Source organism: Ipomoea triloba, chromosome 2 (assembly GCF_003576645.1).
Source record: "Ipomoea triloba cultivar NCNSP0323 chromosome 2, ASM357664v1".
Lineage (NCBI taxonomy): Eukaryota > Viridiplantae > Streptophyta > Magnoliopsida > Solanales > Convolvulaceae > Ipomoea > Ipomoea triloba.
The window spans coordinates 9,727,451-9,746,240 of NC_044917.1; the positions used below are offsets into that span (position 1 = coordinate 9,727,451).

General features: G+C 33.0%; 1 protein-coding gene and 4 non-coding genes across 5 annotated transcripts; 4 read left to right on the forward strand and 1 right to left on the reverse strand.

Annotated features, from left to right (window-relative positions):
* The first annotated feature begins 381 nt into the window (after window positions 1–381).
* On the forward strand, window positions 382–454 carry TRNAE-CUC. The gene has a single exon. It is a non-coding gene; the product is annotated as a tRNA-Glu (tRNA).
* Window positions 455–1,384: 930 nt separating this feature from the next.
* TRNAE-CUC lies at window positions 1,385–1,457 on the forward strand. The gene has a single exon. It is a non-coding gene; the product is annotated as a tRNA-Glu (tRNA).
* A 1,323-nt stretch (window positions 1,458–2,780) lies between these two features.
* Window positions 2,781–2,853, forward strand: TRNAE-CUC. The gene has a single exon. It is a non-coding gene; the product is annotated as a tRNA-Glu (tRNA).
* Window positions 2,854–4,302: 1,449 nt separating this feature from the next.
* On the forward strand, window positions 4,303–4,375 carry TRNAE-CUC. Its single transcript has one exon. It is a non-coding gene; the product is annotated as a tRNA-Glu (tRNA).
* A 1,730-nt stretch (window positions 4,376–6,105) lies between these two features.
* LOC116010595 (eukaryotic peptide chain release factor GTP-binding subunit ERF3A-like) lies at window positions 6,106–17,027 on the reverse strand. Its single transcript, XM_031250076.1, has 19 exons — window positions 16,741–17,027; window positions 16,326–16,367; window positions 16,044–16,118; window positions 14,900–14,965; window positions 14,196–14,291; window positions 13,733–13,844; window positions 12,850–12,895; window positions 12,612–12,683; window positions 12,323–12,385; window positions 12,059–12,213; window positions 11,913–11,977; window positions 10,322–10,472; window positions 9,939–10,044; window positions 9,695–9,830; window positions 7,326–7,390; window positions 7,031–7,195; window positions 6,703–6,775; window positions 6,552–6,621; window positions 6,106–6,398 (listed from the first exon to the last, which is right to left on the reverse strand). The coding sequence occupies exons 1-18, from the start codon at window positions 16,742–16,744 to the stop codon at window positions 6,572–6,574; spliced, it is 1,542 nt and encodes a 513-aa protein (XP_031105936.1). The 5' UTR covers window positions 16,745–17,027; the 3' UTR covers window positions 6,106–6,398; window positions 6,552–6,571.
* Window positions 17,028–18,790: the final 1,763 nt, after the last annotated feature.

Below are 18,790 nucleotides of genomic sequence, written 5' to 3' on the forward strand. Positions count from 1 at the left end.
CTTAAAGATCTAAAACAATATCCAAACTAGTGGAACATTCGCTTAATTGGCTCAATGCCTAAAATTTTCTGGATGAGTTAGTTCCATTTATGATTTTTTTTTTAATTATATTAACATTTTTACTATTAGTTTAATTTGATTATTTTTGTCCTTTTAACTTTTTTGAATAAACTAAAATCAGTCGAAAAACATCCAAAATGTTTCATATGAATAGAGAGTTTTTAAAATTGATGGTATTTAAACTTTTTGGACTGAATTTTGTCGATTTAAATATTTTGATGAAAAAATTGTTTCAATACCGGCTAATTAGGATTTAGGATGGTTAATGTAGTCAATACTTTTCATAATCTATAATAGATTAGAAGTAGATTAGAGCATCAATCCGTTGTAGTCTAGTCGGTTAGGATACTCGGCTCTCACCCGAGAGACCCGGGTTCGATTCCCGGCAACGGAAGTTTCATTGCTTTTCAATGTCTTATACTTGAGATGATTCAATGAGACATTTTTATTCTGCTATTTTTGTTATAGGCAATTGTAATCTATCAGGGATTAATTAAATACTTAAGTAATAATACCAATAACCATATATACACAGTTACACATACTATTATTTGTCTTAATAAATATAATTAATCTAAACTAAACAAATTGAAGAAAGAAGTAGTTTTTTTTTTATTGTGTCATTGTGTGTCTAACTAAGATTTTTATTATTTGATTTGGTCCAACTTAATCCATATTTTAATCGATTATTGATAAATGTAATATGTCTAAACTAAAAATAAAAAAATATTTTAATGTTTTGGGTTATGGTCGAGTTGAGCAAAGATTTTAATTTTTTTGGCACAGCATAATCAGACTCATATTTTAACTAGACTAGCACAATCAAGTTTAAATAATAACGAGTCAAACTTGTCCATTTGCCACCACTCAAATAGAAAGAGAAAGAGAGAACGGAACGTTAGAAAAGAATTCAAAATATGTCTTCAAAGTAAAAAGGTTAGAAGCCATTTTTCGCAAAAATGAATCATTTTTTTCCTTTGACCAAAATGAGTATTGTTGACCTTATTTTCTATTGACATCTAAACATTAAAAAAAAAAAACTAAGGTTAGAAGTTTTTTTTTCGGATTTTCAAATGGGTCCTAAAATTAGCCAAAAAATTCAAAATATTTAATGTAAAGTGTGGTGAATTTTGATAAAAGTGATGGAATTTAAATATTTTGGATTGACTTTGGGGTATTTGAAGATTTAGAGTTACCAATAGGGATGAAAACATGAAAACAATGATGAAAATTGTTTCAATATCAGCAAACTAGGATAGTTGATGTAATGCAATATTTCTTATGTAACGTATTAATAATATCACAGAAGATCATGCACCGCCAATCCATTGTAGTCTAGTTGGTTAGGATACTCGGCTCTCACCTGAGAGACCCGGGTTCGATTTCCGGCAACGGAATTTTAGCTTCTAGCCATGTCTTAACCTTCATTGACGCGATTTCAAGCCGACGGATAAGGGCTGTGTTCGCCTGTTCGGCCTTTGAATTCATCACATTGACATTTCTAGTTTTAAAAGAACAGCAAAAGGATATGGATAGAGTGTGTCAAATGCTATTGACTTTATGGTTTATGAGATTTTTTATTTTTTGGATTGGGCTATGGAAGAATGGATTTAGTGTGTGAACTGTTTTTATGAGATTTTATTTTTGGTATATGGATAGTGTGTGAAATGTTTTTTTGAGTACTACTCATAGCTACTTTCTCAACCTACTGAAGCACAGTGAGTCAACAGTTGCCTCCACTGAGGCTCGAACCCACTCCCATCCCTCCCATCATCCATGTGGGAGTGTTAACCGGGACACCAGATGCTACTAGACCACAAGGTCATTGGCAATGTGTGAAATGTTTTGTTGTTCTTGTGTGCCAATTACCATGTAGTGCGATAATGGCGTTCGATTACCATTCTAAATGAGTAGTCATAAGTTCGAACCTTGTTGGTAGGGGTTTAGATTTTTTGTGTTGAAAATGTTTGAGAGAGTATAAAATATATACTATCATGAATATCAGCGGAGTTATCTCACATCTTATGTTTCAAGGGGTAATATTCTAAGACTTCTAAGTAAAATTTTGTCCAAAAAGTATAAGGTAGAAAATGATACACTTATATCGATTAAATTCAAGAATCTAGGATGTGTCTTTGAATATGACCAATGCACCACCGCACTATATCAGAATTGAAACTTTGATATGTAAGCAAAACGTTAGAATTAATCAAAATATTCATCAGCTTTCCATACAAGCTACCTTATACTTCAACAGTAGTACATAGCAAAAACTATACTAAGTAAATTTTTAATAAATTTGTCTAACTTTAGTGGGTTTATTGAGTCAAACTGTTAGATTTAATGTTTTACTCAATGCTCATAATTTTCTCATTAATGTTATTACACCATTGATTTCTTTTACTATAATGATATTTTCGTTTTTTAATTATTGAATATTAATTTGATTTTTTTTTTGTCCAGCCAAAAGCATTGAAAATACTTCATGTGAAGGGTGGTGAATTTTTGGTAAAAGTGATGGAATTTAAATATTTTGAATTTAATTTAGTGGATTTGAAAATGTTGAGAGACGAAGAGGGATGAAAAAAATTGTTTCAATATCAGCAAATTAGGGTGGTTGATTTAGTTTTCAAAAAAAAAAAAAAAGGTGTTTGATGTAATGCAATCTTTCTTTTAAGTTTTAACGTATAAAAAATTTACAGAAAATAACAGAACATCAATCCGTTGTAGTCTAGTCGGTTAGGATACTCGGCTCTCACCCGAGAGACCCGGGTTCGATTCCCGGCAACGGAAGCTTTGCATTTTGGCTTACTGCAATGACACTATTCAAAACTGTCCGGTCCAATCATTGGCGGGAAGGAGTCTAGGGCTGTTCTCTCTCTCTCTCTTTTTTTTAATAATAATAATAAAGCATAGCCGCTGGTGAGGTGAACATTAAAAATTTTAACTTGAAATATGGTGGGGTTGGGTGGTTGAAACAGTTTTTTTTTTTTTTTTTTTTNGAATTCATCACATTGACATTTCTAGTTTTAAAAGAACAGCAAAAGGATATGGATAGAGTGTGTCAAATGCTATTGACTTTATGGTTTATGAGATTTTTTATTTTTTGGATTGGGCTATGGAAGAATGGATTTAGTGTGTGAACTGTTTTTATGAGATTTTATTTTTGGTATATGGATAGTGTGTGAAATGTTTTTTTGAGTACTACTCATAGCTACTTTCTCAACCTACTGAAGCACAGTGAGTCAACAGTTGCCTCCACTGAGGCTCGAACCCACTCCCATCCCTCCCATCATCCATGTGGGAGTGTTAACCGGGACACCAGATGCTACTAGACCACAAGGTCATTGGCAATGTGTGAAATGTTTTGTTGTTCTTGTGTGCCAATTACCATGTAGTGCGATAATGGCGTTCGATTACCATTCTAAATGAGTAGTCATAAGTTCGAACCTTGTTGGTAGGGGTTTAGATTTTTTGTGTTGAAAATGTTTGAGAGAGTATAAAATATATACTATCATGAATATCAGCGGAGTTATCTCACATCTTATGTTTCAAGGGGTAATATTCTAAGACTTCTAAGTAAAATTTTGTCCAAAAAGTATAAGGTAGAAAATGATACACTTATATCGATTAAATTCAAGAATCTAGGATGTGTCTTTGAATATGACCAATGCACCACCGCACTATATCAGAATTGAAACTTTGATATGTAAGCAAAACGTTAGAATTAATCAAAATATTCATCAGCTTTCCATACAAGCTACCTTATACTTCAACAGTAGTACATAGCAAAAACTATACTAAGTAAATTTTTAATAAATTTGTCTAACTTTAGTGGGTTTATTGAGTCAAACTGTTAGATTTAATGTTTTACTCAATGCTCATAATTTTCTCATTAATGTTATTACACCATTGATTTCTTTTACTATAATGATATTTTCGTTTTTTAATTATTGAATATTAATTTGATTTTTTTTTTGTCCAGCCAAAAGCATTGAAAATACTTCATGTGAAGGGTGGTGAATTTTTGGTAAAAGTGATGGAATTTAAATATTTTGAATTTAATTTAGTGGATTTGAAAATGTTGAGAGACGAAGAGGGATGAAAAAAATTGTTTCAATATCAGCAAATTAGGGTGGTTGATTTAGTTTTCAAAAAAAAAAAAAAAGGTGTTTGATGTAATGCAATCTTTCTTTTAAGTTTTAACGTATAAAAAATTTACAGAAAATAACAGAACATCAATCCGTTGTAGTCTAGTCGGTTAGGATACTCGGCTCTCACCCGAGAGACCCGGGTTCGATTCCCGGCAACGGAAGCTTTGCATTTTGGCTTACTGCAATGACACTATTCAAAACTGTCCGGTCCAATCATTGGCGGGAAGGAGTCTAGGGCTGTTCTCTCTCTCTCTCTTTTTTTTAATAATAATAATAAAGCATAGCCGCTGGTGAGGTGAACATTAAAAATTTTAACTTGAAATATGGTGGGGTTGGGTGGTTGAAACAGTTTTTTTTTTTTTTTTTTTAAAGAAAGTTTATAATCTAAGTTTTGAGTCAATATATCTTCAAACTTACCACCAACCTATATACTTATGTACACAAGGAATCCAACCCCCCCCCCCCCCTCCCCCCCCAATTCCAGTGTTCATGGCAAACTCGCCTATTCCATACCTATGAGGAGATAAATTGGATCAATCTAGTTTCGAAACTTACCACTAACCTATATACTTATATACATAAAGAATGCCCTCTTACAACATTTAATCTAAAGCTTATCAACATTTTAACTTTTTAGCCAACTCAAGGTCTCTAGTATACTCATTGCTTCAACTTCTTTTGGTTAAAACAAACCATTCCAAAGAACCCCCTTGGCAACAATAAACGATCCTTCTTGATTCCTAGTGACAAAACCAAACCTCATTCTATGGTTTTAAGGTTAAGAGCGGCATCAACATTGATTTTAAGAAAGCACTCCGGAAGTTTAGTCTACCTAATATACTAAGATTCATAGCATTTATCCTTTGGTTTCCACATGGTTTGGCATTCCTCCAATTTTTGAAGAAAGGAGAAGGCCCTATTAACAATATTACCTTGAGAGACAAAAATGTTATTCCAAAGTTTGTTACGTTGTTTCTAGTATTTCAAATACTCCATCAAATCATAACTAGGAAACATTGATTATCAACTTCCATAATTTTGAAGTTTAGAAGACCCAATCGGTGAATACATTGGCTTGAACAGAAGAGATTCCTCCAATTGACCTCCAACAACTTCTCGCAATAGCACATTCAGCAAACAAGTGTGTAAACTGGATTCAACATCAAGTTACAAGGGTGACAAGCATTGGAGTAGTTAACTCGTCTTGCAATCAATATATCTATATTTGGGAGACAATTTGAATAAGTTTCCAAAGAAATTTTTACCTTTTTTTTTTCCTGATCAAAGGGAGGGTCAAGCCCGTGTCTTACAAATTACATACCTCCGAGATGACACGCTCACACGGAAAAGCACTCAGATCGAATAACAATGCCTCATTGACGCAATGTGGGGGCTCCTTTGACTTGGAGAGTGGAAGTTCTTTGCCAATCTTCTATAACAACTTTTAACAGAGTAAATGTCACCATATAGTTTCTTCCCTTAACTTTGAAGGGCAAACTATATGAATAGTCACCGTCGTTTACAACCCAAAGTTCTGTCCATATTTTAATGGATTTGTCATCCCCCACTCTCCACTTACAAGTTACAACCTCTCCAAATAACATCTTGAGTTTCCAATAAGCCCCTCCATATGAAAGAAGTATTTCCACCTAGTTTGGTTTAATAGTACATAAATAAAAATTCGAATCAAATAAATGTAAATAAATAAATATGTATAAGACAGTAAGACACATGTATGTATTTAAATTCAAGGGTAACTTGTTTATTTTTCCCTATGTTGATTTCAAAATCCAAAAGCAAGATATGTGGACAATGACCTTTCATTAACCAAACAACCAAACGCCTTTGTATAAAAGATGAAAAACCAAATTTTTAATATGGGTGGGCAAAATAGGCAACAATTAAATCTTCATTATTGAAAAAAAAAAACACTCAGGGCAGAATTCGATTGTTTAAACAAAAATGCGTACCAACTCAATCATCATAAATAATAAGATTATGAAAACAATAAATATCCAAAATATCAATAACCCTTAAAGTACAATCAAAATCTGAAGATTGGTAGGCTAACATTGACAGCCTAGTAACAACAACACCCTACACTGCACCATCACTGTAATATCCATTGTGTCATTCCCTGAAAGCTCCAGCTCGAGAGTCAAGACAGCACAGAATATAACCAACCTACGAGACGAAACACAGCAGAATATTAGATTTATACTGCACCTTAGAACTCCCTGTGCTTTTCTTTCGGTATTTTCAAGAGCAATCAGAAAATGTAATCCTCTAACATTGATAGGTCAAAACAAGTCTGTACTGCAATAAGCCATACCATACCTGAGAGATTACAGAAAATTTTATGCATTGGTAGAAAGAGCAGTTACTTTACCCACAGCAACGGTTTTCCCTGCAGAATATGACGACCATCATGATAAACAGTACATAGAAAATGTCATATGCAATAGAAAACTAAGGATAAGTTCCAAACCCTCTGTGCGGAGAGTGAATCTTCCAAGCTGGGCAAAATCAGAAAATTTCTCAATGCATATCAGACTGTTCACCTAGAAAGGTAAAAGCAACAAATTCGAACCTATAAGGCTTGCAATAGTGATAAACATTTACAATAGGAAAAAAAGAAAGCAAAAAATTTGGGGATGTCCATTAGCAAGTGCCCAAGAACTAGGAAAAAATAACACAAACATATAGGGTAAATTTGGTCTATTTCATATTCAAAACATTACTGTGCAGGCAAATAAATCATCAATCTATATATGGGGAGAGTAGAGAGCAGAATTCATAAAATTTTAAAAGCCAACCTGAATGCGGCACACAACAAAAGCACCATTCTTTACAAAGAGTGGTTTCTTTTTCATTGGTTTCCTTGTTTTAGGATCAATTTGCTGCATCAACTCTACAATTTCACATTCCTCAACAACTGAGTGAATGTGCAACACAGCCTTGTATCCAGCAGTAAAAATTGCCTGAAATATATGGCAGTTGTAAGTTGTTAGACTTCAAACAGATGTAAAGAGCAAATATATCTACCAAATAACCCAGTCACAAAAGGAGACAACAAGAGAGCAATATAGCTTTAAAAGCTTTAATACATACATTATCCAGCAACTCCATGATTGACAACTGAGCAACAAACTCAGTAACAGCAGGTACTGGCTTTACTGCATTAAGTGAAAAGTATTAGACATATCCAAAACGATTGAAATTTGAAAGACATTCACACAGAATTATAGTTATAGAAATAATGATAATTCAAACACAATCCAAATATTTAAAAGATTGCATTAATTCAGCATAATAATAGTTTTGGTTTCATAAAAAAGATACAACTGAGCAACAAACTCAGAAAAAGCAAGTATTGGCTTTACTGCATTAAGAGAAAAGTATTAGACATATCCAAGACGATTGATTTGAAAAGACATTCACAGAGGATTATAGTTATAGAAATAATGCTAATTCAAGCCATTGTTGTTAAGGCGTTGCCTATGCGTCCGATCGGTGGAGACCGGTCGCCTAACGAGTTTGCCTCGCCTTACCAAAAAAAAAACCCTACTAATTCGTAGCTGAGAGCCTGGGACGCTGACTCCCCCTCTCCCAGTGTCGCCTTAGTGGTTGTTTACTTTGTTTTATGACAGGTTATGGCTGAGAATGAAAATAACCCAAATTTTGATCCATCAACGGATTTACGGATCCTAAAAGGAAGGCTAAATCTAAAGGCCCATGCTGGAAATACTAAATTATTGCATAATTTAGTACTTATTGTTGAGATTTGAGAATATGTTTATACACTAAAATGCTAAATTATGAATTGATATACACACACACACATCGCCTAGGCGGCTGCTTCGCCTAGGCAATTGGTGGCATCTCGCCTTGAAAGTCCGCCTTAAAAACAACGATTCAACACAATCCAAATATTTAAAAGATTTCATTAATTCAGCATAATACTACGTAATAGTTTTGGGTTCATAAAAAAGATACAAAATTTTCATTTTATTGAACAAAGGTAAGTTACCTAACAAAAATACTATGGGAGTGTTTGGCAAATAGCTGTTAGCTGATTGAGTTAGTGAGTTTGACTAGTTGATAGCAATATAGCATTAGCTGATAGTAAAAAGTGTTTGCTATTAGTTGATAGTTGGTTACATGCAAAATGACCTTTAAGAGTATAATTTGTTTTCTCAAAAAGCTTATTGAAAAAGCTTCTTTGAGCAGCTTTTTGATTTTTTAGCATTTTAGAGCAATAAGTTGTTACAAAAAGCTGATTAATCAAACACTCGTATAATTCATATTGACCCTGTTTGGTAAATGGTTGTTAGCTGATTAGGTTAGAGGGTATGATTAGTTGATAACATTAACTGATTATAGAAAGGTGTTTGGTAAATTAGCTGTTAGTTAATAGTTGTTTGGTATAATTTCTTTTCTCAAAAAGCTTATTGAGATATACTACTATCTTTGCAACAAAAGGGTATAGACCATTATTACGTCTTCTATGGAAATAAAAGCAATACATCTTGCAACAGGGTTTTTGACTGAAATGTGTCAAAAGTTAGGATAGTTGACAAAAATAGGAACTTTTTGAAAACGTGACAGAAATGGGAAAAACAAGTTTGGGAAATGCGTGTGGCGTCAGAAACGCATTTCCCAAACTCGGATGACTTTAATTTTTTTTCGAAATGCGGAGTCATATGCATTTCAGAAATGCGTATGATGAGAAGGCGACCAAAATGGTTGCCTTCTGCGGCGAAGGAGAAGGCAACCCAACCTTCGCTAGAGAAGGCAACGCCACAATTTTTTATTTTTATTTTTTTAAAGATCATATGCATTTCAGAAATGCATACGATGTATAAATACATCATACGCATTTCTTACATGCGTATGACTTCGTCTTTCGAAAAAAAATTAAAGTCATCCGAGTTTGGAAAATGCGTTTTTGACGCCACACGCATTTCCCAAACTCGTTTTTCCCATTTTTGTCACCTTTTTAAAAAGTTCCTATTTTTGTCTAACTACCTTAACTTTTGTCACATTTCAGTCAAAAACCCCTTGCAACAAACTGTAAAGAATAACACTCTGTTCAATTTGAATATATCCCAATAGACAGCAAGTGTATTATTTCCATCAGTTACAATTTCAAGCTTTTGCAAACCATCCTCAAGCATTTGCCATGAACTTCAAATAGAGCAATTGCTATCACGGCCAACAACGTAGCCATCTAGATTCTTGCTCAACCCCAATAAATAAAATAAAAAATAGAACACAACCATGTGTAGGGGTTGAGTTGAAAATCAACTATCCTCAAAGTGTCTTTAAAGCCAGTGTTTTTACCCCACAATCCCCCAAAAATAAGTAAGCAATTACCACTTCAAGAATGCTCCCAAGAGCACACATATAGCTTGTAAATAAAAATGTGAATCCAGGTTTAAGTATAGTGAAATTGTGAAAAATAATTGAATGGTATTTACCAACACTGCACAAAACAAAACCCGATGAGATATCCTCTTCCTCAACCCCGGATAATCTGACTCGTAAGTTTTCCCCAGGCCCTGCTCGTCGAACTTTATCTTCATCTATGAATAAGGCAAGAACTTTAACAGGAGCCTGAACATGCAAAGGAAATAAGATTATTGAAATAGTACTCTTACACAAATCATAACAAATTGAAACACCAAATAATTCTTACTAAAATCAAAGGTTTGAGATACACACCTTATTAGGCATCACCAACAAATTGTCTCCCTCGCGTATGCTACCAGATTCTACTTTACCCATAACAACTGTCCCCATATCTTTAAATTTGTCAATAATTGGCATCCTACGAAACATACAGCCAAAGTTAGTAGGAAACCTGATTATCAATTAAGAAAAAGGTGCCAGCTAAAACAAACACACAATACACAAAAACAATTATATCCAAATTAGATAATAACAGCATTAAAGCATGCTGACAAGCATTCAAAATGGAAATATGAGAGTTGGAAAAAATAGATGCATAAACATTGTTTATGTACAGAGAATTCTAACTAGAAATGAGTATTGGAAACATAGAAGCATGGGAAGCTGGTAAGTAACCAAATGGGGCCCAGCAGTACCTGAAAGGACCTTTAGGATCACGAGGGGGGACTTCAGCCGCATCAAGAGCTTCAAATAGACAGGGGCCGTTCCACCATGGACAAACACTTCTATCCATTCTTGTTTTCAAATTTGAACCCAAAAGCCCAGATATGGGAAGAAATTGAACATCTGTAAATTATAATTAAAAAAATTTTAAAAAATTAAAATTTTAAATAAAAAAAAAAAAAAAAAAAAACCCTTTAAAGTAGCAATTGCAGTGATAGATTTCGCAATTTTCATTGATGATTCTTTACAAATTACAAATCCATTGTTATGGAAATTAAAGGCTTGTTATTTACACACCAAAAGAATAGAAATGGTTTGAAAAAAATAATAATCATCATTGCTAAATTGTGCTCATACATTTTAAAATACATAACCTTTTCTTTTAAAAACATTTGAAAGAGCAAAATGGATTACATTTTCATATTATGGAATCAAAGAAAATAAAATAAAATGTCTTGGTTATTTGCTTGTAATCATGAGAACCATATATTTAAGGAGGCAAGCCTTGCAACAATACCAACAAGAATAGGACTGAGCTCAAGAGCCTGACTTCACAGTTCTTGGAAGATTGGAGATTCAAATTTATATGGAATTCTTGAAAAAGTTTCTAAGAAATCAAGTAAAATTCTGTAGACTCAAAAGTGTAATAAGCCTAAAATGAAAAATTACACACATACATATTTCAAACATTGTTTGGCACAATGTGGAACACTCCTTAAAAACATATGAAAAAAAAAATGATGCATTTATCTCACAGAAATTCATTCCAGGTGGTTAGAGATCTTTAAGTAATTTCAAGCAAATTGTTCATTAGAGTAAATTCCGGTTTTGTCCCAAAGTATAATGGGAACTCCACTCAAGTACACTGTACACAGTTCAAAACCAACAATTGAAAATTAGACACGACATCTTTTGCCATTTCTGTCCAATTTGAAGTATAAGAAATTTGATATAAATGTTTCCAAAAAAAAAGAAATTTGATATAAATGGTCCCCACACTATACAGAATCAAACAAAGAGCATCCTTCCATCGGTTTTCTGTTAAGGAACCATTGGTGTCCAATAGTTGGGGGATAGTTGCTAACCAATTTTTAACTTGGTTTACCAAAGTGGATGTGCAATTATAGTTGGAGTAGCAAAAAACTAACTATTTTTTTCATTCCAAAGATCATGGAGTTTAATATCAAAGATATTATCTTAAAGCAAACTTGCACACAAATACCATTAGTGCAAACTTTGACTTCAGTTCAGGAAATGTGTTTTTCACAGCTCAATACTCTATTCATTCATAGTTCTCGTTGATCCAATCATCACTCCTTACCAAATCACTGGATAAGGTCATGAAAAAATTTCACATCCAACTAAACAAGAAAAATCCAAAAACTTGAATGCAAAATCTTGATATAGAGAAGAACATGAATACTAAATGATTTGGAAGTGAGCAGACACAATCATTACAGAAATGAGAAATAAGGCCTAAAATATCTAGGCATTTCATAATTAAAAGAGGAATAAAACCCCATTTCCTCTGCAGTTCAAGACTTCAAGCATTTGTTTGCTTACCTTTCTTCACATTATATCCAGAAGACTTCAGAAAAGGAATCATTTTTCCCTCAATTTCATCATACCTGAAAAGATATAACTACATAAAGGCAATCTGAAAAAAAAAAATCAAAATAAACACTGAAAGACACTCTACAAAGAAACACCTTTCTTTTGACCAGTTGACAGTAGGTTCATCCATTTTATTTACAACAATGAGGAGCTTTGTAACTCCAAGAGTCTTTGCAAGTTGAACATGCTCACGTGTTTGTCCACCTCTTTCATATCCAGTTTCAAATTCCCCCTTCCTTGCAGATATCACCTGGATTACAAGGCCACACACACAAAAAAAGGTAAAACATCTTTCACAAAATGGCCACAATCCATTCAGGCTGAATGGGATTTTCATGACTACAATGGAGAAGTCTTACCAGGACACCTATATCAGCTTGAGATGCTCCACTAATCATATTTGGAACATAGCTCTTGTGTCCCTGGAGAACATAGAATTGGTAAAGAGGGTTCATTTAAAGCAAAGATTGAAAGGTAAACAAGATAACTAGCAATTTATAACTGGAGCAAAGAAGATTTTCCAAATCTTCAACATTAAGCCATCTCCAACACTCCATAGAAAAGATTAGGTCTTTGTTCTGACCACTTCAAAAAGTGTGCCGCTAAATAAAATGTAAAACATGTAAACTATTGATGTCTGGAGTTTACCGGAGCATCCAAAATTGTGAATCTTGTAGTTTCTGTTTCAAAATGTGCTCTTCCAACTTCAACAGTAATCCCCTGTATGTCAAATTACACAAAGTTACCCCCAAAAAAAAAGAAAAAAAAAAAAAAAAAAAGAAGGATGATTTAGCAAACTACAGAATTTTAGTGAGTTATAATGAACAGTTGAACACTTGAACATGATGGCTTTTTAAAAAAAATGGTGGAATTACCAAGTGAATACCTTAACCCTCTCTTCTTCATTTGTGTCCATGATATATGCCATATACCTAATACAGTCAAAAGAAAAATACAGAAAGGAAGAATGGAATAAGCAAGGATTATGCATTTGCAAAAAGAAACTGTCAACACCAAATGGCTTCCAGTTCCACCAACTAGTCATCAAAATGCAAGCTGACATTTCAACACAATGTGATTGCATGCCTAGTATTCAGTAAAGGCCTAAGTGGGTGCATTACTAACTAGAGAAAATTTTCATTTTTCTGGAGAACAAAAAAGCTGGAGAAAGGAAAACAGAGAATTTTGAAAATGGGTGCTGGAAACACATTTTCTAAATTGGAAAACAGGAAACAGAGAATTGAAATAGAGAAATGGAAACTAGAGAAAGGAATACTAAATGTGGCCTGAGTGACATGAATCAGACACAAATAATATTGGTTTCAAATGTTAAGTATTAAAAGAGACTAAAGTTGCACACTTATTATCTTGAGAATCTAAAACTGTAGAAGTCTAGAATAACTGCAATAACTTTGAATCACAATACCATAATGTGGGGATAATCTTTTCCATGATATTTAAATCCAAATTATCCGAAGAAATTTGTAATAAATGAAGGGGACTTCCACCTCCATTCATCAATCCATGCATGATAGCTTTCTATTCATAACTCCTCACATTACAAACACTAAATAGCTATCAAGTGAACATAGCAAAAATTTGGGACCTACTACATCAGTGCATTGATGATACAAAATTGAGGGGCCTATTAATCAAGCAAGATTTTCCACGAAAATTTCCCTCCATTAAAGGATTGCTAAAAACCATTAATATAACAGTTTAGCTAAGTATAAATGTATAACAAAAAAAAAAAAGCAAGCAAGATTTACCAGCTCTCTCTACTTTTATCCTTTGCCTCTTTTTCATACTTCTGGATTGTACGCTCATCTACTTGTCCACTAAGGAACAGTATCTGTCCTCCAATAGTTGACTTTCCAGCATCTTTTGGCATCAAGGGAAAAAAGAAAGGTAAAGAACTAATTACAAGTGATGATAGGAAACCAAATGTTAGCTTGTAGCTTACATAAAAAAAAATGCAAGAAATATCTTGAAAACTACCACTGAAAATAAAATTGCAAACATACCAAGCATTAACTATCATGCATATCATAATTCATAAATACTAAAATTGCAGAATTGCTTTAGACAGGAGCAGCACTTCCCTCAATTTCCAACTTGATAAATGAAATTGATCATATAGAGGATTAAAATATAGTAATATACAAACAATTAAATAAACATGTGGACGCACATCCATGTGTGTATGTATATACAGCTAAAAGAATTCCTTACCAACATGCCCAATGAATACAACATTCAGATGTCGCTTTTTGTTGATTTCTGCCTCGTCATCTACATCCTCTACCGCTGGACTTTTCTTTTCTTTTTCTGAAAAGAACGTAAAAGTTGATGAGCACATCAAATTTCTAGTGAGGAAGACAAATAAAAATTCAATTCTTAATACATGTTGAAAGGATATTGAACCAATCCACCATTAACTTTTTCACTGAGGTGACAGTAAAGTAGTAAACCCATGGATTATGCTATGAAACCAGTGAGAAAATTAGACACAACCTTTTGCATGGTAGCTCTAAAAGGAATAAAATAAGATAGTATTTAGGGGTATCAACTTCTGTTGAAGGCAGATTACTGTGCTTAAGATGCCCTTTCTGTGATAAGCGAGAGAATGTAGACTGTTAATGCAGATTTAAAAATCTTATGCTACTCAGAAAAGTGAGGTGATTTTTTGTGAAGTCTTTGCAGCCTCATCTTGGTGCCTACGTGTAAATAAAACAGCTTATCCCAGAAAACTAAATAATTCATCCATATCTAATAATGCCGTTTATTATGGAAATAGACAGATAGAACAATTACAATCCCATGCCAAGAGTGCAATTTCCCACCACTAAACCAGGCAAACACGCTGCTCCTTAATAGAAATGAAACACTGATATCAGAATGAACAGTTAACAGAAAGAACAAAACCAATTACAGACCTTCCGAAATGCCTTTAGGCTCAGTATGTATTTGGTCTGAGTTTGCTTGTGGCTCGTTCTTAACATCTATAACACAAAGAACATAAACATATTACAACATCCCTCATATGGATAGCAAATATAACATAATAAGCACATTACTTTCTTCTGTCATCTGGGTTCCTCCTCTTGAAGGAGATGGTGATGCCTATGAGCAAATGAAAATGATACTCTTCATTCTTTGCCCATAAAAAGGACTACCACCTAATTCTAATTTGCAAAATCAGATGCATAGTACTTTAGAAAATGTATTTGGCAAATCATATTCAAGTTCCTATTAGAAGAAGAGTTTTACAGTATACATTCCATAGACTAAATCAGGATGGTTGGAGAACTGCTCCTCTATTAACCACAAACAATTCTGATCTGCACCTTATCATACTCTCACCTCCCCCACCCCCACATTTTTCTCTCACCATAGAGAGGCCCAGCTGAGAGCTGTATCTTGTATTAATGTATTTCTGAAGGCTTAATCAGTTCATGTTGAAAAGCATGCCAAAAAAAAAAAGTTAAGCAAATAGTCCACCCTTTGGCACTTCAAAACTCAAAGAATAAACGCTTAATTTTTCTATTCAAAAAGACAAGGGGCTTTTACTAATTATTATTAAAATTAAAATTTAAAGAAAAAAAAAAACTTCATACAAATAGTAATTCTTTACCAACTTCTAAATGTTATGTACTTATTTCTCCTAGGAATTTTGCTGTAAATTGTTTGACTTGATATTAAAATATTTAGTAATAAGAAATTAAAAGTACCAATCTTCATTTCTCATGTGGTCAATCCATATGTACAGTTCATCAGTTACTTATATTCTTTAACATTAACCTAGTTCCATGCTATACAGCTGCATGCAAAACTATCACTTTGAAAAAGAAAAGACGATTATGTGTCACTGGTTACTAATTAATTTAATTTGAAATGAAATTCAGTTAAAAAAATCATCAAATTGAGGAAAGAGTTATCATTTAGTCCTTATAAAGTTACAAGATCGCCTATTCCAATAATCATATATACATATCTAGACACCCAAGAAAAGCATAGCCCAGAAAAATAGCAACCAAAAAGCATATTACGGAATATTGACCAAAAAACAATGAGAAATACCTCCTCTGTCAGTTTCATCAGGTTGTACAACTTCATCAGGTTTACCATCAACAGCATTTTCCATAGGAGTATCTTCTACTCACAATCAGCCACAGTGAAAAAGGTACAATGAAATACACACATTAAGCATTACAACCTTTGACAAATCATTTAATTCTAAATAATACTTAGTAGTATGCAAAGGTGAATCCAAAACTACCAACATCTCTAAATAATATTAGTCATTTTCATATTTACTACTGGGTAAAAAATAGACTGATGATCTCAGTGATAGAGTTATACCAGCCGAATCAAGCTGAAGTGCCTTGATATCCTCTTCAATATCTAAAATTGGAAACAATATATCAAACAGGTTATGGGCATTACTCCAGAAAAATATTCTAGCAGTAATTTTGGATATACCAAAATTAACAAAAACCAGAATAATTATCATCCCACCCAGACAAAAATGTAATTCAATAAAGTTTCCAGACATCCCTATCCATGTATATGTACATCTAGCCATCTATATGTTTATATTCAAATACGCAAAAGAATAATTAACCAAAATAAAAAGGACCTTTCCAATCCAAATCGAGAATCAGCAGAAAAACGCTAAACAACAAAGGCAAAAGAAAATTGTGAAGCTAAAACAGAAAATTTTAATTAAACATGAAGATCTGATATTGATAGAACAAGAAAAATCAAATTGGCTCACCCATAGTTTGCTAGCTATTCAAAAGAGTTCTAGAGCTTTTTGGAGAAAGCAGGCGGTTAAAGGAGGAGCAGAGAAACGTTAGCCGGATCAATCTATTATTATGTTTTGGAATCAACCCTTAAGTCAAAGACACGAAAGCAGATGTGGAATTTGCATCAGACAACGTAGTATCCGGGTACTGCTATTCTTAAACTGAGATTCTCTTCTTCCTCTGCCTTGCTTCCCTGCAAGAACGGACTAGCCCAAGGTTCTGAACTCGATAAGTTAGCCTTGTAGCAGGAAACCTCAAGAGTGATTCTTTTATGATTTCTATTTTGTATTTAATTTTACTTTTTCCTTTTTCACCCTCCTCTTTTTCACGCAAAATATTTTGTTATTATAGATTTAAATAATAAAATTAATGATGAAATTATAAACAATTCTAATATTTGAAAATGTACCTTTATCTGAATTTATAAGATTTATATATTAGTGTTTAATATATTTGCTTCAAAATTATATGTTTAATTTCTTATATGGCCAAGAAAATTTATAATAAATTTTAATATAAATAAGGTCTTTTTATGTTTAAAAAAAATGTCGTTTTATTATGACTAGTATATGGTAATTAAAGAGGCAAATTAGTGCAAAGACCATGGTCCACACAGCTGTGTGAACAAAAAATAAAAAGTACATTATTTTTGTACTGAAGGTACATTACTCTTGTACTGTAGGTACATTATATATCAAATAATGTACTTTCAGTACAAAAATAATGTACCTTAAAATAATGTACCTACAGTACAAAAATAATGTAAATAATTAAAGAGTATATATATTATTCTTAATTATTAATATGCTAATTATGATTTCAATGTAATCTGAATAATTATGGTAATTAAGGAGTATATATACTATTTTTAATAAAATAATAAAATAATATGTATACGTTTAATTATGAATGTAATATGTTTATGTTTAATTTCATTTAATTATGTTCGTAATATGTGTACCATTAATTTTCTTAATTGATTAGAAAAAATCTATATTACGAAAAGTATAAAAAATTTAATAAAAGTATAATGTGTGAATTAATTTCTTAATTACCATAATTATTAAGATTTTATTCAAAAGTAACTATTAGCATATAATTTTATATGTGTAATAATCTGTGAATTGGAATAATTTGTATAATTAATAATTGTATGGACGTAATAATCTGTGAATTAACGTAATAATTTGTGAACTGAAATAAGTATCATAATTTTTTAATCTCCTTTAATTATGAACGTAATATGTGTATTATCAATTTTCTTAACTAATTAGATAAAATTTATATTACAAAAAGTATTTGACCGTAAAAATGGTTACCGGATAATATTGATAAGTAAGTAATCATAGTTGAGTACAAGAGTTTGGATGTCAGAAAACAGAGAGCCCCCTACTTGCTAATGGATTTGGCTTTTATACTGAAGAATAGTAATGGCTACAATAATGGACACCAACGGCCTCCTAATAAGTGCAATGGCTCCCTCCATAAGTGTCTGTCTCTTCAATAATTGTTGTGCGCTCCTTCGTAACGGTTCTTTAATGAGGCGAACCCTATGAACCGTTACCTCTCCTTCAACGACACTTGTTGCTTTAATGAATTGTTACCGGGTCGGATCCAGTACCTTGTCCAATTATCCTGTCACCAGCCCCCTACTCCAAGTTGAGAGCGTGCGTAGAAGAGTCAACTAGGGAGTAATGATAGTGAAAATTTGTCACTTATCGAATATCATATGCTACAAGCGTAGAGAAGCGAAACGAATAAGTTTTTTTTTTAAATATAAAAATTATTTATTTTTTGAAACCCTAGCCAGCCGTGGCTAAGGCGTCCTCGGCTAAACTTGGCCGAGGCGGGGCCCCGACCCATTTTTTATTTTTATTATTATTTTTTTTGTACGCTTTGTGTGCGAGTATAGCTCACTTCGGTCAGCCATAGGCTTGGTCAAAGGCCGCCTCTTCCGTAGGGTAGTGAGCGAGGTTAGGCCTCGTACTATCCCTTAGGGGATAGCGTTTTCGTAATCAA